The sequence below is a fragment of the Pithys albifrons genome, chromosome 1 (assembly GCF_047495875.1).
Source record: "Pithys albifrons albifrons isolate INPA30051 chromosome 1, PitAlb_v1, whole genome shotgun sequence".
Taxonomy (NCBI): Eukaryota; Metazoa; Chordata; class Aves; order Passeriformes; family Thamnophilidae; genus Pithys; species Pithys albifrons.
The window spans coordinates 126,519,806-126,547,183 of NC_092458.1; the positions used below are offsets into that span (position 1 = coordinate 126,519,806).

Here is a 27,378-nt window from a genome sequence, read left to right on the forward strand (position 1 = left end):
CCCACCCCCACTCTGTGCCACCCCAGCTCAGTGCCACCCCCAGCTCAGTGTCACCCCAGCTCAGTGCCACCCCCAGCTCGGTGCCACCCCCACTCTGTGCCACCCCAGCTCAGTGCCACCCCCAGGTCAGTGCCACCCCAGCTCGGTGCCACCCCCACTCTGTGCCACCCCAGCTCAGTGCCACCCCCAGGTCAGTGCCACCCCAGCTCGGTGCCACCCCAGCTCGGTGCCACCCCCAGCTCAGTGTCACCCCAGCTCAGTGCCACCCCAGCTCAGTGCCACCCCAGCTCGGTGCCACCCCAGCTCGGTGCCACCCCCAGCTCAGTGTCACCCCAGCTCAGTGCCACCCCAGCTCAGTGCCACCCCAGCTCAGTGCCACCCCCAGCTCGGTCCCACCCCCACTCTGTGCCACCCCAGGTCAGTGCCACCCCAGCTCAGTGCCACCCCAGCTCGGTGCCACCCCCAGCTCGGTCCCACCCCCACTCTGTGCCACCCCAGCTCAGTGCCACCCCAGCTCAGTGCCACCCTGCTGGCAGAGGGTACATCCCTCCTGCTGCCCTGTGCCTGCTCTTGCCCTGACCTGCGGTGCCATTTGGGCAGTGCCAGCTCCCCATGCCCCCCATTACCTGCCTCCAATGAAGCCCCCAGCCCCGCGGGGTGCGGTGCCATCAGCCGGGGCTCTCACCGGGCAGGAAATTCGGGAACAAGCCCCTCCTGAATGGGCCCAATGGGCCGGGGGGCTGTTTCCTCCCTAATCCCACATTTACCAGCACGAGCCGGGGACAATGGGCAGCTCCTCCCGCTTTTTGTGCCTCGATTCCCTTTGTCACACCCAGCCCTGCTTTGTGCCCTGGGGGGACACGGGGACACGCCCGGGAGTGGCAGCAGGAGGGGCTGGGCCAGCCCAGAGGGGACCCCGGTGCTGCTGGGCCGTGGGTTTATCCCCTGCTATTCCTGTAAGGATCTGTCTCCATCCAAGTCAAGGAGTGTAAGATTTTGCCATGGCAACGTGTCATTATAAATGCAAATAGAGCCTGGAAAAGGGGGAGCCTTCGGTGCTCTTAATTGGATGACAAAAGGGGAGAACACTGAAACGTTCCATATTCTTTGGGAAAATCATCCTCCCCTCTACCATCTCTTTTTCTGGAGAGCCCCTCAAGTGCTTCTGGCTGGAATAAAATGTTTTAAATTCATTTTCATTTTCTGGTGGTGCCACTGACACTTCACCTGCCCAGCGGGGAGAGCTGAGTGGCTGCTGCTCTTTGGGGCAGGACTTTGCTCTCCAGGAGGATGAGAAGAGATCAGTGTGACCCTCACTCACTTTAAATGGGGATTTCATTTCTGCCCTTGACCTTCACTTGTGTTTGCAGCACCAGAGCCCACCACATGTTTATCAGGTATTTTTTGCCTGTAGAATAAGTGAACTAATTAATTTAATTTTGAAAAAGCAAAGCTCCAGGACATGTAGAGTTTGTGAAGAGTGAAATGCTGAGCAGGACAGTGTACAGGGAACATCTGTAGCACCTTATTTTAAACTACCCATCCCTGTTTATCTTCTTCACTTATGAAAAAAACCCTTTAAATTAAAGAGTACCAGGAAAACAAGCAATGAGCATCCTCAGTTGAAGGTCACTCCTTATCCAGCAGAAGAGAAGTTTGAATTATTGTCCATACTAATCCAATCTACTTTTCATATAAAAGAAAGAAACTCCCCAGACCCCCCAGTGCTGTCCCAGATTCCCAGGTGTGCCCAGCAGGGTGGGGACTCTGCTCTGGGATGGGGCACTGGGGGCTCAGACAGATCCTGTTTGCACATCAATGAGTCTGGCCCAGAAATCTCAGTGGTTTAGGGCTGGTTAGCAAAGGTAAAAACAAAAACTAGTCACAACTCCCCCAATTTCTCTGCAAACCCCCCAGATCAGGAGCCTCCCCAGCCATTCTCAGCACCCTCTTTAAAGGTCCCTTGAAAATACATTTCTTTAACTCTCCCCCTGCCCTCCAAGGATTTTTTTTTGCTAATTTGATGAAGACCACACACATAAAATCAAATGCTTTTGTCGTTTGCCTCTCATTGTCCCCTCTGGCTGAAAGGAGGCATCGCCTGCCCCTCTGATCAGCACACGGGAGTCCCTCCTGGCACCTCTCCAAAGGTTCATCTGCCAGGGCAGCGTTTGAGGTAATTGTGGGGCTTCTTGGGAACCAGCAACGACAGCCCTGGCTGGAAGTGCCAGCACAGCTCGGGTGGGCAGAGAGTGCCCAGGGCAGGGAAGGGGCTGAGGGAGCTGAGCTGGAGCAAAGGAGGCTCAGGGGGCACCTTCTGGCTGTGCCATCCCTGCCAGGAGGGGGGAGCCGGGACAGGGGGTCGGGCTGTGCCCCAGGGCACAGGGACAGGAGCAGAGGGCACGGCCTCAGGCTGGGCCAGGGCAGGGGCAGGGGACACAGGAAAGGGTGGGCAGGCCCTGGCAGGGGCTGCCCAGGCAGGTTTGGGTTCCCCATTCCCGGAGGTGTCCCAGGAACGATGGGCTGTGACACCCGTGCCAGGACCTGCCCATGTCCCCGCGCTCAGCTCCGTGCCCGGGTTGGGGACACTCGGGGGGCTGGCGGGGCTCGGGTCGGTGTCCCCACGTCACCCGGTGTCGCTGCGCCCCCCGACGGTGCTGCAGGGCTGGCACACACCTGGCACAGGGCCCGGGCACGGGCGGGGCGGTCCCTGCTGGCCCCAGGGCCGGGGGCTCTGCAGCCCGAGAGGGGGTTGTCAAAGCACAGCCCGTGATGGCTCTGCCCACCCGCTCTGCTCTCACACCTGTGTCTTGTTTAGACACAGACAAATCCCCCCTGCAGCACTGGCACCCCCTGGTGCTGCCAGGCCCTGAATTTGCTGCTCACCTTGCAGTGCCAGCGAGATGCAGAGGGCGAGGGCTCATCTCCCTGCAGGAACCAGCACGGGGGCAACAGCAGGATCCTGTCAGCACAGACACTTTTAATAGAAAAAAGGGTTTCCAAGATACCACCACTCATTCCTTGGACATTCCACGTTTATTGAGCTTGGCTGGGTGTGGCTCTCGAGTTCAATAAATACTGCAGAGCTGCCTGGTGGAGCCCCACGTGCTCAGGCAGGGAGTGGGCACAGGGGCACTACTGAGGCACGAGGTTTGAAAGGACTAACAACTACCTGGGTGGAGGAATGCAGCTCTACACAAAGAGTTGGCAAGGGACCCTCAGAAATGGCAAGTGACCCTCAGAGAGGGCATGTGACCCTCAGAAGTGGCATGTGACCCTCAAAAGATGGCACAGGACCTGTGGCCAAGGGCAGCACAGACCCCACTGCCAGGAAATCGCCTGAGAAATTCATTTAAATGAGTAAATCTAATCCAGAATAAAATGCAGGGCATCAGCTCTGCCCCTCCTGGCCAGACTGGAGAGAGAGGGACCTTCCCCCAGTGCCACGCTCTGCCCTGGCAGGTGGAGGGATGAGATGGACTCTCCAGGTAACAACACACCTACCACCCTCTGCTGCTTCCAAAAGCTCTTTGGAAAGGGCACAGGAAGGGATGAGGAAGCAGCAGAGGGAGGAAGGTCTGGCAGATGGGCACACTCAGGTGTCTCAGCAGCTGCTCCCGTGCCCTGGCAGACAGTGAACACACCTACACAAGGAGGGAGGGTTTCCTTGCTGTGCCCTTCCCAGCCAAGGAAAAGGGATCAGCCAGGTGTGCTCCTTCCTCTGGGACCATGTAACAGCCTCTGGGGAATGAAGTCCCTGTTGGTGTGCCCAGGACAGACCTGGGAGTGGCCCCTCGGTCCTGCCCCCAGGGTTCCATGCCAAGGCACTGAAGTTCCTACTAAAGCAATGCACACATTCCTTGCCCCCATCCATGTGCCCAGCCCGCCCCTGCCTGCCCCGGCGCGCTCATCCCACGGGATGCTCCGGTGCCAGCAGGCTGCAGCCCCGTGGAGTCCCTCAGGAGCCACACATGAGGCACTCCTCCCTGTTCTCCAGGGAGCACACCATGGCTGCCTTGTTCCTCTCCTTCTCCTCCTCCTCCCTCGAGCTCTTCTCCCGCAGCTTCTCCTTGTTCAGGGTGAACTGGATGGGGTTGGCAGCCGGCTTGGTCCGCAGGTAGTACATGCCAGTCTTCAGGCCCTGGGGAGCAGGACAGAGCCTGAGCTGGGGCAGCCACAGCCTGGCAGGGCTGGCAGCCCCCCGGGTGAACAGCAGGGACACTGCAGGCACCACAGGCTGCCCCACAGACACTCCATGGGGACACCGGATTCGTGAAGGGAACAGCCATTCACACTTCCCAGAACTGCGGAGAACAACTCATCATGCCAGAACTAATTAGCCCTGTGGACTGCACTGACCAGCCCCAGTTTGGTGGGAGCAACCCCCCAGTCCCAGGTACCACCCCCTGATATTAGGAACAACCCCAGTCCCAGGTACCAGCCTTGTTTGCTGGAAACAACTCCCTCAATCCCAGGTACTTCCCCTGTTTGCTGGGAATGAGTCCCCCCACCATTCCCCGTCCCCCAGCCCCATTCCCAGTGCCTGAGAGCCCCACTCCCAGTCCCCCAGGCCCCCAGTCCCAGTCCCCCAGCCCCACTCCCAGGCCCCCAGCCCCACTCCCAGGTCCCCAGCCCCACTCCCAGTCCCTCAGCCCCCCATTCCCAGTCCCCCAGCCCCACTCCCAGTCCCCCAGCCCCACTCCCAGTCCCCCAGCCCCACTCCCAGTCCCCCAGCCCCCTCCCAGTCCCCCAGCCCCCTCCCAGTACCTGTTTCCAGCCATAGAAGTGCATGCTGGTGAGCTTGCCATAGTTGGGCTCGGCAATGTGGATGTTGAGGGACTGGCTCTGGTCAATGAAGGCCCCTCTGTCCGCAGCCATCTTCAGAATGGTCTTCTGGGAGATCTCCCACACTGTCTTATAGAGCTGCTTCAGGTCATCTGGAATCTCAGGGATGTTCTAGAAGGAACAGGAAGAGTTTTCCAACGGGCTGTAACCACCAATGAACGGAATTTTGGACTGGATGGTCCCTGTGGGGATCCAACTCAGATATTCCAGGACTCTGTGACACTCCCTGCTATGAAATCACCCCTTTGTAATCCTTGTAAGTAGGACCCCAGAGTGGGCAGGGCCTGCCTGGTGGGACCCCCTGTCCTGCTCCCCCTCACACCTGGATGGAGCCGTTGTGGGCGATGATCTGGTTCTTCATCTCCTCGTTCCACAGGCCCCTCTCCGTCAGGTCCTTCAGCAAGTGGGGATTCACCACCTGTGGGGGGCAGAGGACAGAGGAGGCTTTTAAATGGTTCAGCAAGACCCTGAGTCTCACTCTTGGCTCAGCACTGAGGGATCAGTGTGTGGTCAGGCAGCCCAGGCACAGGGATAACACTTCCACCCCTGGGAGTGTCCCAGGCCAGGTGGGACGGGGCTTGGAGCAACCTGGGCTGGTGGGAGGTGTCCCTGCCCGTGGAGGGGTTGGAACCACATAATCTTTAAGGTCCCTCCCAACCCAAACCATTCTGGGACTCTGCTGGACATGCCAAATGAGAGGAGGGCTGTATGGAACTGCCCTGCATGAGGAATGCCAAAAATGGGAAAGGGAGACATCTTGCTGTTCCAGGGCTACTGGCCACAACCTGAGACACTGAACAATCACCAGGACTGGGCTCAGGAGGGGGAAGAACAGACCAGGTGCAGGCTGAGCTTTTGGGAAGCAAACACAGCCAACTTCTCCTTGCTGGGACAGGGTCCCTGTCCCACAGCCCTCACTGGCCCTGCACAGGGAGGAACCTGCTCTGGCCTGACCACTCATGTCTGGTGAGATCCTGCAGCCAGGGGGGAAGAGAGAACTCCAGAGCACTGCTGAGGAGACCCCTCAGAGGGGATGGACACACCTCCCAGAGAGGCACAGACTCCTCCTGTCTGCAGAGAGGTCTTTGCTATCTCCAGCCTCCAGAACTCGGGCTGTTCCACACCCTTTCCTAACTGGCAGACCCCTCTGCATCTGTGGAGCTTTTCCATGGCCACTTGTTCCTCAGACTGTGGTCTCAGTTGCTCTCCCCACAGCACCCATGTCCCTTCCATCCCATCACCAATCCCTCCTTCAGCAGTTACTCCTGCAGACCCTCCTGAGGCCCCAGAAAGGCTTTTCCCCATTAAATGCTTTCTAATTTCACATATTCCAGGTCCTTTCCATCACATCACTAATCCCTCCTTCAGCAGACTCTCCTGAGGCCCCAGAAAGGCTTTTCCCCATTAAATGCTTTCTAATTTCTTTCCAATTTCATCCATTCCAGGGTGACCTGTGGAACACACAAAGCTCCATGTCCCCTCAGTGCTTGGACACAAACACTGAACTGAGCTGAGCCACCAGCGGTGAGGCCTCCCTGGTGTTTGCCATCAGTGCCAGTGATGCCAGGGAAGGGCACAGCCCTGCCCACAGAGCCTCAGTCACCTGGAACTCCCCCGAGAGGACCCTGCGGGTGTAGATGTTGCTGGTGTAGGGCTCGATGGACTCGTTGTTGCCCAGGATCTGGGCAGTGGAGGCCGTGGGCATGGGGGAGATGAGAAGGCTGTTCCTCACACCGTACCTGGGGACAACAGGCAGAGTTACTGAGCTGGTGCCAAAGGGGCTTTGATTTTCCCATTTTTCGTTTTTATAGATTTTAAAAGTACTAAAGTGGATTTTTAGTGGGTTAATATTTCTGGTTTAAGTTTAATGTCTTTCTATCACCAGCCCTGGCCCAGAACAGGGAGCTCAAATCCCTTCAGTTATTTAATCCTGCTCAGACTCTCCTCAAGGCAGAATGCTGAGACTGTCAGAAGGTCTGCAGAACAAAACACAAACACGGGGCAGAGTCACCCAGAAATCAGAACTGGGAGAACTCCAAGAGACCTTTGTGTGCTGAGGAAGAGGAGCTGATGAAGACAGAGGGTCTCATGGACCCCAGCCCCAATTCCTGGGGGGTGGAACAAGGGTGGAACTGGGGCTGGACAAAGAGAAGTGCAAAGTACTGACTGGGTGATCCATATTATAAAGGCCATGGAAAGGAGAGCCTGGGGAGCACGTGCACCTCATCCTGTATTCCTGTGGGCCTTGGGCCTGGCATTAAAGGACTTCACTTTTTATTTTATCCCACAGTAAGGTGACTCAGAGTCCTGCTTTGCTGGGGGCTCTCAGGGCAGCAGAGCCATGGACAAGGACAGGACACAACAGAGCCAAGGACAGGACACAGACTCGGAACTTGGGGCAACTCTGAACCCTCGTGGCAGGAAAGGGAAGTGCCACTGAGCTGGTGTGGGTGAAGTGGGAGCAGAACTAAAGACTTTGCTGTGTCCTTCTTAAATCAGAGGCTTTCCCAACATGACACAGAGTACAGTGAGCACAATCTGTCAGGCACTGCACAGCTCCAGAGTGCTCAGGCAGAACTGACCCAGCAGCCCATGGAGGGCCTGAGACCTCCCCACACCCAGCACAGGAGACACATTCACCACATCTGAAAATTAGTGCAAACAAATGGAATTAATTCATATCAGGCACTTCAGGCTTCAACAGGTCCCAGATTTTTGAGGCTCAGCTGCTCCCTGGCAGCAGAGGAGGAATTCCCAAGCCTGGCTGACAGTGCCTCACTCATCACTACAGCTGGGAACACAAATCCTTCTGCTGATGCACCCAGGATGAAACTAGAGCTCAGAGCAGTGAGGGGGAACCCCCTGCCTCGGAGGGAAAAAATGAAAGGAAGGACCCAAAAAACACTCTGAAGATCTGCTGGGGTGAGTGGGAACACATGGGGCTGCTCAGACACTTGGACTCTGCCTTTAGTTTTCAGTAGACAGAACACAACAAATTCATGTCCAAGGCCTTAGAGAGTCTCAGTCTTGGCTCAGCACTGAGGGATGTGTGTGCTCAGGCAGACCTGGCACAGGGATAACCCCTGGAAGTGTCCCAGGCCAGGCTGGATGGGGCTTGGAGCACCCTGGGCTGGTGGGAGGTGTCCCTGCCCACGGAATGGGATGGGCTTTAAGGTCCCTCCCACCCCAAACCAGCCTGGAATTCCATGAACACATTTCACATCTACTCCAAACTGTGCAGGGCTACTCACTTGGCAATCTTCTCCTTCAAAGCCTTCCAGTCCCAAAGGTCAGAGGGGGTGACGTTCCACATGTCAAACTGAAGGATCTGAAGAACAGAGTTTTGTACAAATTAGACAGGGCACTCTTTTCTCCACGTTTTATAAATCCCATTGGAAATGGGACTGTTATTCCCATTAACTCTTCTGTACAATTCAGCCTCAGCAAAGCTCCTGTATCATGACCTTGCACTGCTCTGACTGTGCTCCAGGCACAGCCCCCACAGGCTGAGTCTTGCTTTTCTTTTCAAACCACAGAAACATGGAATACCCTTGAGCTGGGAGGGACCCCCAGGGACCATCCAGTGCCACCCTGGCCCTGCCCAGCACACCCCAACGATCCCCCCTGGCCCTGCCCAGCACACCCCAACAGTCCCCCCCGGCCCTGCCCAGCACAGCCCAACAGTCCCCCCTGGCCCTGCCCAGCACACCCCAACAGTCCCCTGTCCCTGGCCCTGCCCAGCACACCCAACAGTCCCCCCTGCCCTGTCTCGTTGCCCAAAGGCTCCTGCAGCTCTGGCAGCCTCGGGGCCGTGCCCACTGCCCTGGGGAGCCTGGGCAGTGCCCACCACCCTCTGGGGGAAGAGCCTTTGGCTGAGATCCCACCTGCCCCTGCCCTGCCACAGCTCCAGCTGTGCCCTGGGCCTGGCCCTGCTCTCAGGGGGCAGAGATGGAGCTGCCCCTCGGGAGGAGCTGCAGCCCCTGCTGAGCTCTGCCCTCAGTGCCCTCTGCTCCAGCTGGACAAGCCCAGTGCCCTCAGCTGCTCCTCGTGTGGCCTTTCCCCATCCCTGTGTCCCTCTTTAGGACACTCTGGAAGAGCTTTAGATCTTTCTTACACTGTGGTGCCCAAAGCTGCCCCAGCACTCGGGGTGAGCCCACACAGAGCAGAGCAGAGCAGGACAATCCCCCCTCTCCACGCTGATGCCCCACAGCACACAGGTGCCCCCCTGGCTGCCAGGGCACACACGCAGTGACTCAGATCCACCCCCAGACCTCCCGGGTCCCTGCCCAGCCCTGGCTGAGCCCTGCAGGCCGTTCCCTGCACTCACCCCCCTGCTGACGGGCGAGCCCGGGTAGGTGTGGTAGGGGCCGTGCTCCCGGGCCAGCTCACAGCTGGCCTCCAGTGCCCCGTAGTAGATGGTCTCGAAGATGTGCTGGTTCAGCTGCTGGGCCTCGGCGCTCTCGAACGGGAACCGCATCAGGATGAAGGCGTCGGCCAGGCCCTGCACGCCGATACCGATGGGCCGGTGCCGCCGGTTGGAGCGCTCGGCCTGCGCCGGGACAGAGGGACAGGCACGCTGGGCACGGCCCTGGGGCACAGCGGGAGGGACAGGGGGGCACAGCGGGAGGGACAGCACAGGGGGCACAGCGGGAGGGACAGCACAGGGGGCACAGCGGGAGGGACAGCACAGGGGGCACAGCGGGAGGGACAGCACAGGGGGCACAGCGGGAGGGACAGCACGGGGGGCACAGCGGGAGGGACAGCACAGGGGGCACAGCGGGAGGGATGGGGGGGGCACAGCAGGAGGGACAGCACAGGGGGCACAGCGGGACGGACAGGGGGCACAGCGGGACGGACAGGGGGCACAGCGGGAGGGACAAGCTGCAGTACGAGGTTTATAAAGCCCCCTGGTGACTCCTTGTGTCCCAGACTGTCCTGGGCTGAACCTCAAGCTGCACTATGAGGTTTATAAAGCCCCTTGGTGACTCCCACACTGCCTGGCATTGCCCCAGCTCAGGCTCTGGGCAGGATTGGGCCCTGGGAACTCAGGGAATTGTCAGTGGGATCAGAGAGGCGGGATTGCCCCCCCCTCACCTCTGGCACGGGGTAGTAGTTGATGTCGATGATCTTGTTGAGGTTGCGCACGATGACCTTGGTGACCTGGGCCAGCTTGTGGAAGTCGTAGGTGTGCTCAGGGGTCACGTACATGTTGAGGGCAATGGAGGCCAAGTTACACACGGCCACCTGCAGGGACAGCACAGGGACTCGGCATGGCACCACCACACTGTGCCAGGGCCACACAGCTCAGCCCCAGAGCAGCCTCGGGGGCCACAAGGCAGGGAAACCACCACTGGGAAACCTCCAGGGCTGGGAAAAGCCATCCTGGTTCCTGTGGTGTCTCTGTGCCCTGTATTGGCCCTGACCCACCTCGGTGCCCTGTATTGGCCCTGACCCATCTCTGTGCCCTGTATTGGCCCTGACCCATCTCTGTGTCCTGTATTGGCCCTGACCCATCTCTGTGCCCTGTACTGGCCCTGACCCATCTCTGTGTCCTTCTTCTCCTCTGCCAGCAGTGCTGCAGGCCAGACACAGCACATCCATGGGGGTGAGATCAGGGGGCACACAGGGAACTCAGGGCACTGTCACTGGGATCAGAGGCAGGGTTTTACTAGAGCAGGAGCTGAAGAGCCACTTACACCAGCACCCAGCCAGACAAAGGGCTCTCTCAGCTCTCAGAGGTTCCCTTTCATGGGTGTCTTGTGTTACCCCAAACCCTCCATAGGAGTGGGAAGGGAGAGGAGCCCACACAGTCAGTGGAGGGGCTGAGGACTGGAGTCAAGAGTTTCTCAGCATCCTGTTCCCCTCACCAGGGCACAGCTGGACAACATCCCCAAGGGCTCCACAGGAGTCCCCACTCCCCACCCACCTCGTCGTTGCTGGTGTACTCCACAATCTCTGTGCACAGGTTGCTGCACTTGATGGTGCCCAGGTTCTGCTGGTTGCTCTTCCTGTTGCAGGAGTCCTTGTAGAGCATGTAGGGCGTGCCAGTCTCGGTCTGGGACTCGATGATGGCGTACCAGAGCTGCTGGGCCTTCACCACCCTGCGCACGCGGCCCTGCCGCTCGTAGCTGAGACAGGGGCACAGTGAGCACAGCCCGAGGGGCAGGACAGGGCCCCCTGAACACCTTGGCAGGACAGAGACCCCCTAACACACCCTGGGCAGGACAGGGCCCCCTAACACACCCTGGGCAGGACAGAGACCCCCTGAACACCCTGGGCAGGACAGGGCCCCCTGAACACCATGGGCAGGACAGGGCCCCCTAACACACCCTGGGCAGGACAGGGCCCCCTAACACACCCTGGGCAGGACAGGGCCCCCTAACACACCCTGGGCAGGACAGAGACCCCTGAACACCCTGGGCAGGACAGAGACCCCCTGAACACCCTGGGCAGGACAGGGCCCCCTGAACACCCTGGGCAGGACAGGGCCCCCTGAACACCCTGGGCAGGACAGGGCCCTCCTGAACACCCTGGGCAGGACAGGGCCCCCCTGAACACCATGGGCAGGACAGGGCCCCCCTGAACACCATGGGCAGGACAGAGACCCCATGAACACCATGGGCAGGACAGGTCCCTCCTGAACACCATGGGCAGGACAGAGACCCCCTAAAACACACCCTGGGCAGGACAGGGCCCCCTGAACACCCTGGGCAGGACAGGGCCCCCTGAACACCCTGGGCAGGACAGGGCCCCCTGAACACCCTGGGCAGGACAGGGCCCCCTGAACACCCTGGGCAGGACAGGGCCCTCCTGAACACCCTGGGCAGGACAGGGCCCCCCTGAACACCATGGGCAGGACAGGGCCCCCCTGAACACCATGGGCAGGACAGAGACCCCATGAACACCATGGGCAGGACAGAGCCCCCCTAACACACCCTGGGCAGGACAGAGCCCCCCTAACACACCCTGGGCAGGACAGAGCCCCCCTAACACACCCTGGGCAGGACAGAGCCCCCCTGAACACCATGGGCAGGACAGAGACCCCCTAACACACCCTGGGCAGGACAGAGCCCCCCTAACACACCCTGGGCAGGACAGAGCTCCCCTGAACACCCTGGGCAGGACAGAGACCCCCTGAAACACCATGGGCAGGACAGAGCCCACTCACTGTGAGCTCTGAGCTCGGCCCAGGCTCCAAGGGGCTGGACAGGGCCCCCCTAACACACCCTGGGCAGCCAGGACCCCTCACTGGGAGCTCTGAGGGAGCTCTCACAGCAGGGCATTGACACTGTCCTTGTTTAAAGGAAGCAAATCTTTCACCACAACATCCAGACAAACAAAGCCATGGAGTGTTTTAGGTGGGGATCACTCCAGGATCTCCCCCTAAAAAGTTAAACAACCATTCCCACACAGCCCTACCTTGAGCAGGCCCCAGTGTGAAGGACACAGCCCCCATCTTCACACTTTTATCCATCTGACCCTGAACCCCCTGCCCACAATCCTGTGCCTTGCCCTGGATCCCACAGGACAGGGGCAGCTCCAGGAGAGGAGGACTCTTACAGCTCTATTCACCCTTCTTACCTCTCATACAGTTTCTCAAATTCCTCTCCCCAGACGTCATCCAGGCCAGGACACTCATTTGGGCACATCAAGGACCAGTCCTTTAAGAAGGAAAAAATATCCAGAGGAAATCTTTAGGCACCCTGTTAATTAAAGCTGTGGCTGCCCCATCCCTGGGAGTGTCCCAGGCCAGGCTGGACAGGGCTTGGAGCAGCCTGGGCTGGTGGGAGGTGTCCCTGCCATGGCAGGGGTGGCACTGGGTGGGTTTGGGGTCCCTCCCAACTCCAATCAGTCTGGGATTCTGTGTGAGATACAAGCAGGCACAGAAGAACAATTTACTGAGAAAATTTTGATGCTTTAAGGAAATTCCAGAGCAAAAATTGAGCCTAACAGTCTGAGTACATAAATCAGGGGCTGCAAGATTAAGCCCTGAAGCAAAGAGTCCCACTGGAGTTGTCCAGCTCCCTTCTCTACCTGCCCAGCCAAGTTCTCAAGTGAGGGGCAGCAACTCTTTCAGGAAATTCCTAGAAGGAACAGGACCCTCCTGAGCTCTGCCCTGCCTCCTGTCCCTCCACTCCCAGACCTGTTCTGTGCCAATCAGGCTTCTCACCTGGTTGGTTTCAACCCGTTTCATGAAGAGATCAGGGATCCAGAGGGCAAAGAAAAGGTCTCTGGCTCTCTGCTCTTCCTTCCCTGTGTTCTTCTTCAGGTCCAGAAACTCAAAGATGTCCAGGTGCCACGGCTCCAGGTAGATGGCAAAAGCCCCAGGTCTCTGGGACAAGAAAACAGTCAAGATCAGAACAAACTGTGCTTGGAGAGAAAACCTCCTGCTCTGCTCCTGAGTGCACAACACCCCAAACCAGCTGGGAACGGAGGGGGAACACCAGAGTAAAAACACAAGGGGGAAAACACCCTTTTTTTGTTATGTGTCACCCACAACTCCATCAGCTCCCTGATGTTCTGGGACAGCCCTTCCCAGGTGTGGAACTTCCCCCTGACCCAGGGCTCCCTCTCTGAGGAAGGCCAGTACCTTGTTTCCACCTTGGTCCACGTAGCGGGCAGTGTTGTTGTAGACCCTCAGCATGGGCACCAGCCCGTTGGAGTTGCCATTTGTCTGCAGAGGAAAAGCACCATCAGTGCTGCAAAGGACCTCCCTGCAGGGACAGGCCTCCTTTTCCTGCCTGTCCTTCAGTCTGCACAGCTCTTACACAACCCCAAATATTTGCAGTCCCTTCCCCACACCTCTTTTTAAATAGAGAAAAATGTATTTAACAGGCAGAGTTAATGAAATGTCCCTCCTTATCTCTCTCCTCCATTATGTCACCTAAAGGCTTGCAGGGGACACACACACTGTGACAAAACCCCCAAACACACCCCCACAGATGTGTTTGGGGGAAGGCAGAGGGCCAATGCACCAGGGCAAGTTCTAGCTGGTCTCTTCTCCCAGGCACTCAGCAATAGGACAAGGGGGCACGATGGGCTCAAGCTCTGCCAGGGGAAATTGAAGTTGGAGAGCAGAAAGAAATTCTTTGCAGAGAGAGTGCTCAGGGATTGGAATGGGCTGCCCAGAGAGGGGGTGGATTCCCCATCCCTGGAGGTTTTTCAGCTGAGCTTGGCTGTGGCACTGAGTGCCATGATCTGGTAAAGGGACTGGAGTTGGACCAAGGGTTGGACTTGATGATCTTGGAGGGCTTTTCCAATCCAATCCATTCTGTGATTCCTGGGCTGCTAAAACATAAATAAACTGGAATTGTCTGCTCAAACAGTGGAATAAGATCCTCTTTTGGGAAGGTTTCTGTTAGGAAGGCAAAAGACCAAGGGAAGAACATCAAGTCCAACCCTTGATCCAACCCCACTGTGATCACCAGCCTGGGGCACAGAGTGCCCTGGGCTGGTGATCACAGTGGGGTTGGATCAAGACATAGTTGATTCTCACTCAGTGCCACATCCAGTGTCACCTTAAACACCTCCAGGGATGGAGAATCCACCTCCTCTCTGGGCAGGCCATGCCAACACCTGACCACTCTCTCTGTAAAGAATTCCTTCCTGATATCCAACCCAAACCTCCCCTGGCAGAGCTGAAGCTGTGCCCTCTTGTTCTCCTGTTGCCTGAGCAGTGATGTGGCACCCAAGTGAAGGCAGTTGTGGTGGGCAGCAGTGCCTGTGCCAGCCCTGCACTCACCCCAGCGATGTAGCTGCCCGTGGCACGGATGCAGCTGACGGCCAGGCCGATGCCCCCTGCAGACTTGGAGATGAGGGCACACTGTTTCAGGGTGTCATAGATGCCCTCGATGCTGTCGTCCTTCATGCACAGCAGGAAACAGCTGGGGGAGCAAAGAGGGAAAGGCAGAGGAGTTTCACCAGGCTGCAAAAACATGGGGCAAACATGGAGCCTTCCCCATGATCCACAAGGGAAACCCACAGGGGTGAAGGGGAGTAAAGGAGAGTCTCAGACATCATGATGAGCAACATTTGTACTGCTGAGACCTCTGTTATCAAACAGTTTTAATGACAGAATAATCACGGAATATCCTTGAGATGGGAGGGACCCACAGGGATCATCCAGTTCAACTCCTGACCCTGCCCAGCACATCCCAACAATCTGTTTCTGACCCTGCCCAGCACATCCCAACTCTGTGCCCTGGGCTGGTGATCACAGTAGGGTTGGATCAAGGGTTGGACTTGATGTTCTTCCCTTGGTCTTTTGCCTTCCTAACAGAAACCTTCCAAAAAGAGGATCTTATTCCACTGTTTGAGCAGACAATTCCAGTTTATTTGTTTTAGCAGCCCAGGAATCACAGAATCATAGAATGGATTGGGTTGGAAAAGACCTCTGAGATCATCAAGTCCAACCCTTGGGCCAACTCCAGTCCCTTTACCAGATCAGGGCACTCAGTGCCACGGCCAAGCTCAGCTGAAAACCCTCCAGGGATGGGGAATCCACCCCCTCTCTGGGCAGCCCATTCCAATCCCTGAGCACTCTCTCTGCAAAGAACTTTTTCCTGATCTCCAACTTCACTGGGCTGGTGATCACAGTGGGGTTGGATCAAGGGTTGGACTTGATGATCTCAGAGGTCTTTTCCAACCCAATCCATTCTATGATTCTATGGATGTGGCACTGAGTGAGAATCCACCACATCTTGATCCAACCCTACTCTGATCACCAGCCCAGAGGACTGAGTGAGGATCCACCACATCTTGATCCAACCCTACTGTGATCACCAGCCCAGGGGACTGAGTGAGGATCCACATCTTGATCCAACCCTACTGTGATCACCAGCCCAGGGGACTGAGTGAGAATCCACCACATCTTGATCCAACCCTACTGTGATACCCAGCCCAGGGGACTGAGTAGGCTTGGATCAAGGGTTGGACTTGATGATCTCAGAGGGCTTTTCCAACCCAATCCATTCTATGATTCCATGGATGTGGCACTGAGTGAGAGTCCACCACATCTTGATCCAACCCTACTGTGATCACCAGCCCAGAGGACTGAGTGAGAATCCACCACATCTTGATCCAACCTTACTGTGATCACCAGCCCAGGGGACTGAGTGAGAATCCACCACATCTTGATCCAACCCTACTGTGATCACCAGCCCAGGGGACTGAGTGAGAATCCACCACATCTTGATCCAACCCTACTGTGATCACCAGCCCAGAGGACTGAGTGAGAATCCACATCTTGATCCAACCCTACTGTGATCACCAGCCCAGGGGACTGAGTGAGAATCCACCACATCTTGATCCAACCCTACTGTGATCACCAGCCCAGGGCACGGAGTGAGAATCCACCACATCTTGATCCAACCCTACTGTGATCACCAGCCCAGGGCACGGAGTGAGAATCCACCACATCTTGATCCAACCCTACTGTGATCACCAGCCCAGGGCACGGAGTGAGAATCCACCACATCTTGATCCAACCCTACTGTGATCACCAGCCCAGGGCACTCCGTGCCCTGGGCTGGTGATCACAGTGGGGTTGGATCAAGGGTTGGCCTTGCTGATCTCCGAGGCCTCTTCCAACCCAACCCATTCCATGAACACCTTTTCCTCTGCACTGGGCACTTTGCCAGCTGAACCCAAGCCAGACAAACCAAGCCCTGGCAGTACCTGGAGAGCTGGGGGCGGTTGGTGCCCGCGTTGAAGAGCGTGGGGGACGCGTGGGTGAACCAGCGCTCGGACAGCAGGTTGTAGGTCTCGATGGCAGCGTCGATGTCACCCTTGTGGATGCCCACAGACACCCTCATCAGCATGTGCTGGGGCCTCTCAGCCACTGCAGGGGGGGTACAGCATGTTAGGAAGGGTTGGAAAGAGAAAAGAGACCCCCCAAAAAAACCCCCAGGAGTTTTGTGAAATTTCTGATCCTGCTTTGCAAAGTGTTGTTTGCACAGCAAAGTTGCTGAAGAGCATGAAGTGCCACAGCCACTTTGTTCTGGTGCTAATTGTCCACTAATTACAGAAATTAGTGTACCATGGGTTTGATGCCTCCAGATACCATCCCCTTATTAACATCTTGTCAAATGTTTGGCCAAGCTGTTACCAACCCTGGACTGGCCCCCCCTTCCCCTTCCCAAAACCTTCCCAGCAAAAGGAAGAAAAACTGAAAAGGAACAAACTCAAAAGAAACTGAACTGAATAAAAAGAATAAATTATATTTTCTAACATTCACAACCACACTGTATACACAGTACATGGGATCCCACCCCCAGGGGAGAGGGGAAGGGAAAAGGGGATTGATTAACCAGAAAATAGGGAAGACACAAACCCAACCTAAAGAAACCAAATGACTCAAACAAACACAATTAAAAGAAAAAAAAACCTCAAGGAAGGGGAACAAGAATGAAACAATCTCACCCTGGACAGGAGAACCACCAACAACCAGAGGGATCAGACTCCAACCACCTCCCACCAGCTCCCCAGCCAAGGCAGGAAATAAACCATCCCCTCCTCCCCTGCTCCGTGGGAGACCCGTGTGGAACACTTGGAACTTCCTTGGATACAGTGGTGAGTTACTGGGGAGGCCATGGGGCAAACCAGGACATTCTCAGGTACTCTCATTTCTCTTGAATGCCCACCCAAAAGGCCTGTCAGTCTACCCCCTCTTCATGGTGGGACAGTCAGGCCTTCTGCTGTTTGTCTCCTGTTATCTTGCAGGGGCTTCTTAAAACCATCTTGGCCTTGACTGAGCCTGAAAGCAGCTCCCAAACTGGTGAGAAAGGCACTTGATATGCACACTTAAAATCAGCACCTGTATGATTCTAAAACCTTCTAAAACTACATGAAATTCTGAGGCATCAGCTTAGAAGTCATCCTGACACCCAAGGGGTTTTGGGTTTTGTGATCTTTGGATTTTCCCATTTTGTAGGTTTTAGGAACACAGAACAAAGTGGATTTTTAGTGGGTTAATATTTCTGGTTTAAGTTTAATGTCTTTCTATCACCACCCCTGGCCCAGAACAGGGAGCTCAAATCCCTTCAGTTATTTAATCCTGCTCAGACTCTCCTCAAGGCAGAATGCTGAGACTGTCAGAAGGTCTGCAGAACAAAACACAAACACGGGGCAGAGTCACCCAGAAATCAGAACTGGGAGAACTCCAAGAGACCTTTGTGTGCTGAGGAAGAGGAGCTGATGAAGACAGAGGGTCTCATGGACCCCAGCCCCAATTCCTGGGGGGTGGAACAAGGGTGGAACTGGGGCTGGACCAAGAGAAGTGCAAAGTACTGACTGGGTGATCCATATTATAAAGGCCATGGAAAGGAGAGCCTGGGGAGCACGTGCACCTCATCCTGTATTCCTGTGGGCCTTGGGCCTGGCATTAAAGGACTTCACTTTTTCTCTTATCCCACACTGAGGTGGCTCAGAGTCCTGCTTTGCTGGGGGCTCTCAGGGCAGCATCACACACCAAACTAAGGTGGACACTCCCATAGGATGAAATGGAAAAGATCCAAAAATTTGGAGAGTTGCAGCCAAGGTTTTACAGGTGGTGTCACTGAACAAAGGAAAGGCAAAGTCCAGCAGTGATGAAGATGCTTCAAGACCACCCTGAGGGATGAGGAACCACCACCCAAATTCAAAGCCAAAGGAAAAGCTCTGCCCAAGATTTTGCCCAGTCATTAATATGGAAATTAGAAGGTGTAACTATGAACTTGAGGCTACAAATGGCTTATTTTACACAAACAGGTCAGGGAAGTTTTTTCCCAGCATGAACTGGCTGTGCCTCCAATTTTATCAATAAATACCTTGGTGCTTTTAGAACACAAAACTTTCTCTTGGCAGTTCTTTTTTTACAGCATTTTTCACTTGTCAGGGTCCCACTGGGTGGGCTTTGGGGTCCCTCCCAGTCTGGGATTCTGTGAAACCAGCACCATTTGGAATATTTCCCTTTCTAGGAAAGACAGAGCTGCACATTCCATGACCTGCAGACACCTTTGCCAAGTTCCTGCTGGGAAATCCATCTCCTGTTGCTGTGAGCAGGGGAACCCACACAGTGACAGAGCCAGGGAATGGTTTGGGTGGGAGGGACCCAAAGCCCACCCAGTGCCACCCCTGCCATGGCAGGGACACCTCCCACCAGCCCAGGCTGCTCCAAGCCCTGTCCAGCCTGGCCTGGGACACTCCCAGGGATGGGGCAGCCACAGCTGCTCTGCCCACCCTGTGCCAGGGGGTCACAACCTGCCCCAGAGGACAAGGGTAACCCAGTTCTTCATAACAGACCCCTTGGGGTGGATTAGAGTGACAAGACACTGAATGGTTTGTGTTTCTAAATATAGAGATGTAGGGTTTATTTTAGAGCAATTTGGTTGCAAAGGAAAACAGCTACAGGAGCCTGTCAGGGGCAAAGGTTTTCAGAAGAGTTGGTCAAAGAGGGAGAAAACAGCATTTGCTCAAGGACACTTTGCTGCCCTGGAAGCCCAGCCTGGGAGAAGATCCTTCCCCAGAACAGCTTTGTGTGTCTCTGTGAAGTAGGAAAACAGGCACTGGAAGGATTGAAGGAAAATCCCTCCCAAATCCTGCTTGAAGAAGAGCCAGCCAAGAGCACGAGGCCTGTTTGTTGAGGACTTCAGCCAGTCAGGCTTTGAAAAACCCCAGGGATAACCTGCTCCAATGCTCTCATGGAGAGGAACAAACCTCCCTCATATTAACAGTTAAAAGCCAATCCAATATCCAATCCAGAATCCAATTATCTTTCAGCTTTATGAGACTGCAATTAACCCCTGACCCTGCTGGTGTCTGAGGATTCCCAAGCCAAGGGCCTGCCATGACCATCACTGACAGCAGAGGAGCTGAACTTCAGTTTAACTCAATTAACTCAGATGTGTGAAGTGCTGAGCACGAGGAACACACTCACCTTTGGAGTTGATTTTCAGCAAGTAGGAGCGTTCAAGAGTCTTCAAAAAGAGAGGATGGGTTTGAGCAGACAGGCAGATTTGAGGTTTTAAACACATTCCTGTTATCTCCCAACTTGAGCAACTCCTCATCCCAGGCCCTGCATTCTGCTCCTCCTCTCCTCAGCACCATAATTAGGTGGTTAATTACTAAAACCCACAAGGAGATTACAGCACTGAGGACTCTGGATTATGGAGTGCAGACACAGCCAGGAGGGTACACACAGCTCCCCAGCCCACCTCTGTGGAGTACCCAGAGCTGTGGAGAGTGGGACACTCCAACCAACCCTCCAGGGAGCCCCAAACCCTCCAGAGAGCCCCCCAAACCCTCCAGGGAGCCCCCCAAACCCTCCAAGGAGCCCCAAACCCTCCAAGGAGCCCCAAACCCTCCAGGGAGCCCCCCAAACCCTCCAGGGAGCCCCCCAAACCCTCCAGGGAGCCCCCAACCCTCCAGGGAGCCCCCCAAACCCTCCAGGGAGCCCCCCAAACCCTCCAGGGAGAGCCCCAAACCCTCCAGGGAGAGCCCCAAACCCTCCAGGGAGCCCCCAAACCCTCCAGGGAGCCCCCCAAACGCTCCAGGGAGCCCCCCAAACCCTCCAGGGAGAGCCCCAAACCCTCCAGGGAGCCCCCAAACCCTCCAGGGAGCCCCCCCAACCCTCCAGGGAGCCCCCCCAACCCTCCAGGGAGCCCCAAACCCTCCAGGGAGCCCCAAAGCCAGAGCCATTCCCAAAAGGAATCCAGCAGGGTGTGAGGGAAGCAGGAAGGGGGCTCAGCACACTGGGCTGGTGGCAGGGAGATGTTCCACCAGCACAGGAGAGGATAAACGTGTGGGATGAAACACTGAGAGCAACTGCTCCACAGAACAATGGGGAAAGCAAAGACCCCTTTTTCTGGTTTGTTAAGGATCAGATTATTTCCTTGAGGAATGGCCTTCAGCAACATTCAGTAACTGAGCCCACCAGCTCCTCCAGCAGCAAGACAAACTCCCCAATTTACCCCACTGGGAGCCACTCTGTGCAGGCTTTCACCTTGTCCTTCATAACCCCAGGGATGTCCCATGTTCCCCAGTGCCCACCCTGCCCCAACCCAGACAAACCCACAGGCATTCCCACCCTTCCCAAAGCCTCTGAGGGATGTGCTGTTCACCTTGAAGCCAAAGTAGTTGTAGGAGAAGTCTCTGTCGTAGATGATGGCCGAGTTGAGGCGCTGAGGGAACAACAGACACAACTGGCACTCCCCACCAGCCCCTGGGCCTCCAAAGGGTCACAGTGTCCCCTCTCCCTGCCTGGCACTGCTGACCCCACACTGCTGAAACCAGAGCACAGCAGGGAGGCAGGAACAGCACTTCAAACAACAACAGCACAGCTCAGACAACCTTTTTTCCTCAGGTTTTAGCTGAATTTACTGAAATCTAATGGACAGAACAGAACAAAACACAGCACCAGGGGACAAATGACCTTCCCTGTGGAACACAGGCCTGGAATTACCTGAAACCTGAACCCAAAGCTCCTCTGCCCCCCCTGTGCTGCCTCACTTTGCTCCAGCAGAGGGTTCTTTTTTCTCATTTCTACTCATCATGGCAATGGGGATATCCAAGGAAAGAGATGCTACTCCAGAATCCTTGGGAAGGAAAGTCCTCCATCCCCCTTTTAAACCCTCTAGTCCTCCCCTGCACTGTGTTCTGCATTGCCTGAAACCAATGTGGCTTGCTTAAGAAATAAGAAAAATAAATTATCTGAAGTATTTCACCAAATTCTGAAAACTCAGAAGTGGAAAAAACCTGCTACTCACATCTTTGTTGGCCAAAACTATGTCCAGGGTTTCTTTGGAGATCATTGGGGAGTGTTTCCCATTGTGAGGGTTGATGTAGTTGTAGAGATCCTCCATCACATCTGCAATGGACAGGGAAGTGAGAAGGACACCCCCAGGCCTGTCCCTGCACCACCTGGCACTGGGATTAGGGATGGGAGAGGCAGGAATGCCCATCCTCTGCAAAACCCCTCCAGCCCCACAAACACAGAGCTCTTCCACCTGCTCAGCACTAACCTGTTCCCCTTAACAATGCCCTGCTCACAAATCCCCTTAAAACCCTTTGTAACAGGCAGCAAATGGGGAGGAAAGGGAGTGTAGCCCCATTCAGTCCACCCCATTTATTCAGCTGCTTTGCACAAACCAAGCAATTCCATTCCCTTCTGACATGCCCAGAACTTGTGGGTTTCACCTCAGGGCATTTCCACCCAGCCTGGACCCTTGGGATGCCCTCAGGAAGGGAAGAGATTTCCCTGTTTGCATCCCCACAGCTCCCACTGCCCTGTCAGTGACTGGAAGGGAAGAGATTTCCCCATTTCCATCCCCACAGCTCCCACTTGCTCTCAGTGACTCCCTCCCAGCCTGGACCCTTGGGATGCCCTCAGGAAGGGAAGAGATTTCCCCATTTCCATCCCCACAGCTCCCACTGCCCTGTCAGTGACTGGAAGGGATGAGATTTCCCCATGTCCATCCCCACAGCTCCCACTTCCCTGCCAGTGGCTCCCCCTGAGCCTGGACCTTGTGGGTGTCACCTCAGGGCATTTCCACCCAGACTGGGTCCTCGGGATGCCCTCAGGAAGAGAAGAGATTTCCCCATTTCCATCCCCACAGCTCCTTCTGCCTTGTCAGTGACTTCCCCCAAGCCCAGACCTTGTGGGTGTCACCTCAGGGCATTTTCACTCAGCCTGGGCCCTTGGGATGCCCTCAGGAAGAGAAGAGATTTCCCTATTGCCACCCCCCCAGCTCCCCCTGCCCTGCCAGTGGCTCTCCCCAAGCCTGGGCCCTTGGGATGCCCTCAGGAAGAGAACAGATTTCCCCACTACCACCCCTCAGCTCCCCCTGCCCTGTCAGTGGCTCGAAGGGATGAGATTTCCCCACTACCACCCCCCAGCTGCCCCTGCCCTGTCAGTGGCTCGAAGGGATGAGATTTCCCCACTACCACCCCCCAGCTGCCCCTGCCCTGTCAGTGGCTCGAAGGGATGAGATTTCCCCACTACCACCCCCCAGCTGCCCCTGCCCCTGCCCTGCCAGTGGCTCCCCCAGCAGCCAGACCATCACCCACCACTGAAGACCTTCTTGGTCTCCTTGTGCAGGTTGGACACGGCGATGCGGGCGGCCAGGATGGCGTAGTCGGGGTGCTTGGTGGTCAGCGTGGCCGCGGTCTCGGCCGCCAGCGTGTCCAGCTCCACGGTGGTGACACCACTGTACAGCCCCTGGATCACCTTCATGGTGATCTGTGCCTGCAGAGGGGCCCACAGCTCAGGGGGCAGCCTGGGGGGGCTCAGTGCCCACAGTGCCCCTCACTGTGCCCCAGGACAGCAGCAGAGCACAGCCCCAAAGGGGCTGGGACAGGGACAGGGACAGCTCGGGGTGCCCACAGTGCCACTCACTGTGCCCCAGGGGAGCAGCAGAACACAGCCCCACATGGGCTGGGACAGGGACAGGGACAGCTGGGGGTGCCCACAGTGCCACTAACTGGGAGCCCCACACGGGCTGGGACAGCTGGGGGGTCCAGCCAGGACATGGGTGCCCACAGTCCCCCTTGCTGTATCCCAGGGCAGCAGCACAGCCCAGCCCCACACGGGCTGGGACAGCTGGGGGGGTCCAGCCCGGAGAGGAGGGGGCTCTGGGGTCACTCACTGTGGCCCCTGAAGGAGCTACAGACAACATGGAGAGAGACCATTTCCAAGGGATGGAGGGACAGGACAAGGGGAATGGCTTCAAACTGGATAGATGGGATATGGGGCAGGAATTGCTGGCTGGGAGGGTGGGCAGGCCCTGGCACAGGGTGGGCAGAGCAGCTGTGGCTGCCCCAGCCCTGGGAGTGTCCCAGGCCAGGTTGGACAGGGCTTGGAGCAGCCTGGGCTGGTGGGAGGTGTCCCTGCCCATGGCAGGGGTGGGGTCAGGGCACAGGGCAGGGTGGGCTGAGGGGAGGGCACAGGGCAGGGAGCACAGGGCACAGGGCAGGGTGGGCTGAGGGGAGGGCACAGGGCACAGGGCAGGGGGAGCTGAGGGGAGGGCACAGGGCAGGGGGCACAGGGCACAGGGCAGGGGGTGGCTCTCACGGGGTCCACGAAGTCAGCGTTGAGGCCATAGCAGAGCTTCTGGATGCGAGAGGTGATCTTGTCAAACATGACCCGCTCCTGGCGCCCATCTGGGGACAGCAGGACAGGGCACAGCAGGGTTAGGGACAGTGTCCCCCCTCCCAGCCTGCCCTGCAGGGAATGCCAGGGGGAATCCCCAGGGACAGCCTGAGCAGGTGGGGCCCCAGGAGAAGGGACACTCCACTCCCACCCCAAGGAATTCCCACCTAAAAGTGCAGAAACCCAATCCCAGGGGTGGGCACCCAGCTGAGGGTCACCCCCTGAGCCCCCCAGGTGGGCACCCAGCTGAGGGTCACCCCCTGAGTCCCCCAGGTGGGGACACAGCTGAGGGTCACCCCCTGAGCCCCCCCAGGTGGGGACCCAGCTGAGGGTCACCCCCTGAACCCCCCAGGTGGGGACACAGCTGAGGGTCACCCCCTGAGCCCCCCCAGGTGGGGACCCAGCTGAGGGTCACCCCCTGAGCCCCCCCAGGTGGGGACCCAGCTGAAGGTCACCCCCTGAGCCCCCCAGGTGGGCACCCAGCTGAAGGTCACCCCCTGAGCCCCCCAGATGGGCACCCAGCTGAGGGTCACCCCCTGCCACCCCCCCAGGTTGGGGACCCTCCCTGGGCCAGCACCCCCTTGGACCAAAGGGTGGGGATCAAGGTCAGGCTCCTGCCATGGGGGGCGTGGGGGGTGTTGGGGGCTTCTCCCAGACACACAGAGGGGTCTCAGCCCTCGCTCTGGATGCCCTGGGGGAGCTCCCTCACCCTGATGGGGTCCCATCCCCTCACAACAGGCACCACGAGAGACCCCCAGAGCTGAGGGGGGAGACCCCTCTGCTCACTGTGGGTGCCAGAGAGGGACCCCCAAAGCCAAGGGACTCCCACCCTTCCCTGAGCCACGAGGGAACCTCCCAAAACAGGGCGGGGGACCCCACCTGGTCACTGGGGTCCATGAGGGACCCCCAAACAGAAGGGGGTCCATCCTTCAACATGGCACGAGGGAACCTGCCAGAATGGGGGGCCCGTCCCCTCCCACCATGAGCGGGACCCCAAAGCTGAGGGGGGTCCCCAAAGCCGGGGGGGGACCCCAAAGCTGAGGGGGGTCCCCTCCTTCCCTGTGGCACAAGGGAGTCTCCCTAAGTGGAGGAGATTCCCCTTCAGGTGCCCTGAGGGACCCCAAAGCTGAGAGAGACCCCCAAAGCCGGGGGGGTCCCCAAAGCTGAGAGGGACCCCCAAAGCTGAGAGGGACCCCCAAAGCCGGGCGGGACCCCCAAAGCTGAGAGGGACCCCCAAAGCTGAGAGGGACCCCCCAAAGCCGGGTGGGACCCCCAAAGCTGAGAGGGACCCCCAAAGCCGGGGGGGTCCCCAAAGCCGGGGGGGACCCCCAAAGCCGAGGGGGTCTCGTCCTTCCAAGGGAGTCACACAAAGCGGGGGATTTCCCCCTTCAGGTGCCCTGAGGGACCCCAAAGCTGAAGGGTCGCCCCCCAGCCCCTCACAGGGTGGGCTGGACAGGGCCGTGCCCCCTCCCTGCCCTGCCCTGGGCACCGAGAGGGGCCCGGGCACCTCCCCGAGCAGCGGAGCCCTCACCGCGCTTCACGACGTGCATGGCGGCGGCGTCCGCGCTCCCTCACGGCGGCTCCTTCACGGCGGGTCCCTCTCAGCCCCTCACGGTCCCGCAGCCCCCTCCGATCCCCTCAGCCCCCTCACGTTCCCGCAGCCCCCTCAGCCTCTCTCGGCTCCGCCGTTCCCGCTCCCGCCGCCGAAGCCGCCCCGCCTGCCCCGCCGAAGCCGCCGCCGCCATCTTTCCTCCGGGCACGGCCTCCGGCCTCGCGCCCTCCCCGCCCCGCCGAGCCCTCGGCGCCGCCCGCCACGGTCAGAGGACACCCATCCCTTCTTCCACCGCGGCTCCGGTGCCGGGATTGCCCCCGGGATTGCCCCGGCCCGCCCCGGGAGCCGCCGCCGGGCACCGGCACCGCGCCCGCTTAAAAGATGGCGCCGCAGAGCGCCCCGCGCGGGGGGCGGGGCCAGGGAGCGCGCCGAGGGCGCCGCGGACGGAACCCGCGAGGGGCCAAACGCAGCCGCCTCGTCCCGCGCTGCAGCGCCAAACGGGGATAATCCCGGGAATAAATCCCAGTGATAATCCCGGGGAATCCAACCGGGATTAAACCCCGGGACGGGCTGGGGGGGCTGCGGTGCCATCTCGGGGGTGCCCAGGGGGCGGGGAACGCAGGGTGTCACGGTGGGGACTCCATGGGCTGGGAGGGCTCGTCCAGCCTCGGTGACCCCGGGATTGTGGGATAACCAAAGGGATGCGACAGGAGGGGGCACCGGGACACCGAGAGGGGGCACAGGGAGCTGGGCAGGGATGGCAGGGATGGAAGGGATGGCAGGGATGGGCTGGGATGGACTGGGATGGACTGGAATGGGCTGGGATAGAGCAGGATGGGCAGGGATGGATTGGGATGGGCAGGGATCAACAGAGGGATGGAAGGGATGGATCTGGATGGACAGGGATGGATTGGGATGGGCAGGGATCAACAGAGGGATGGACAGGGATGGATCAGGATGAGCTGAGATGGGCCAAGATGGGAAGGGATGGACAGGGGCATGGATCAGGATGGGGAGGGGATGAGCAGGGATGGATTGGGATGGGCAGGGATGGATCAGGATGGACAGGGATGGATCAGGATGAGCTGGGATGGATCAGGATGGGGAGGGGATGGGCAGGGATGGATCAGGAAGGGCAGGGATGGATCAGGATGGGCAGGGATGGATTGGGGACATGGAGCTGCCACCCCACTCTGCCGAGGGCACGTGCAGAGGGCACAGGGCAGGGCAGGGCAGTGTCTGGGGGAGTCTGGTGACCCCCTGAGTGCTGCACCCAGGGCTGGGATCCCAGTGTGGGACCTGGAGCTGCTGGAGAGTCCAGAGGAGGCCACGGAGACATTCCAGGGCTGGAGCCCCTCTGGGCTGGGACAGGCTGGGAGAGCTGGGGGGTCACCTGGAGCAGGGAAGGATCCAGAGACACCTGAGAGCCCCTTCCAGTGCCCAAAGGGGCTCCAGGAGAGCTGGAGAGGGACTGGGGACAAGGGATGGAGGGACAGGACAAGGGATGGAGGGACAGGACAAGGGATGGAGGGACAGGACACAGGGAATGGCTTCCCACTGCCAGAGGGCAGGGCTGGATGGGATATTGGGCAGGAATTGCTGGCTGGGAGGGTGGGCAGGCCCTGGCACAGTGTGGGCAGAGCAGCTGTGGCTGCCCCATCCCTGGGAGTGTCCCAGGCCAGGCTGGACAGGGCTTGGAGCAGCCTGGGCTGGTGGGAGGTGTCCCTGCCCATGGCAGGGGTGGCACTGGGGGGGCTTTGGGGTCCCTCCCAGCCCAAACCAGTCCCTGGTTCTGCAGGTCCCATCAGGGCTCAGGGGCAATACTGAGGTTTGTGGGAACATCCAGCCCCAACAGCAG

General features: G+C 58.1%; 1 protein-coding gene across 1 annotated transcript; it reads right to left on the minus strand.

The window, feature by feature from the left end:
- Positions 1-2,960: 2,960 nt before the first annotated feature.
- Positions 2,961-25,843, minus strand: RRM1 (ribonucleotide reductase catalytic subunit M1). Its single transcript, XM_071573921.1, has 19 exons — positions 25,500-25,843; positions 23,891-23,979; positions 22,888-23,065; positions 21,588-21,688; positions 20,943-21,002; positions 19,760-19,799; positions 16,522-16,684; positions 14,588-14,729; positions 13,436-13,519; positions 13,016-13,177; positions 12,427-12,506; positions 10,772-10,973; positions 9,940-10,089; positions 9,173-9,394; positions 8,097-8,173; positions 6,449-6,584; positions 5,168-5,263; positions 4,768-4,956; positions 2,961-4,141 (listed from the first exon to the last, which is right to left on the minus strand). Exons 1-19 carry the CDS (start codon positions 25,516-25,518, stop codon positions 3,959-3,961), a joined length of 2,373 nt encoding a protein of 790 aa, XP_071430022.1. The 5' UTR covers positions 25,519-25,843; the 3' UTR covers positions 2,961-3,958.
- Positions 25,844-27,378: the final 1,535 nt, after the last annotated feature.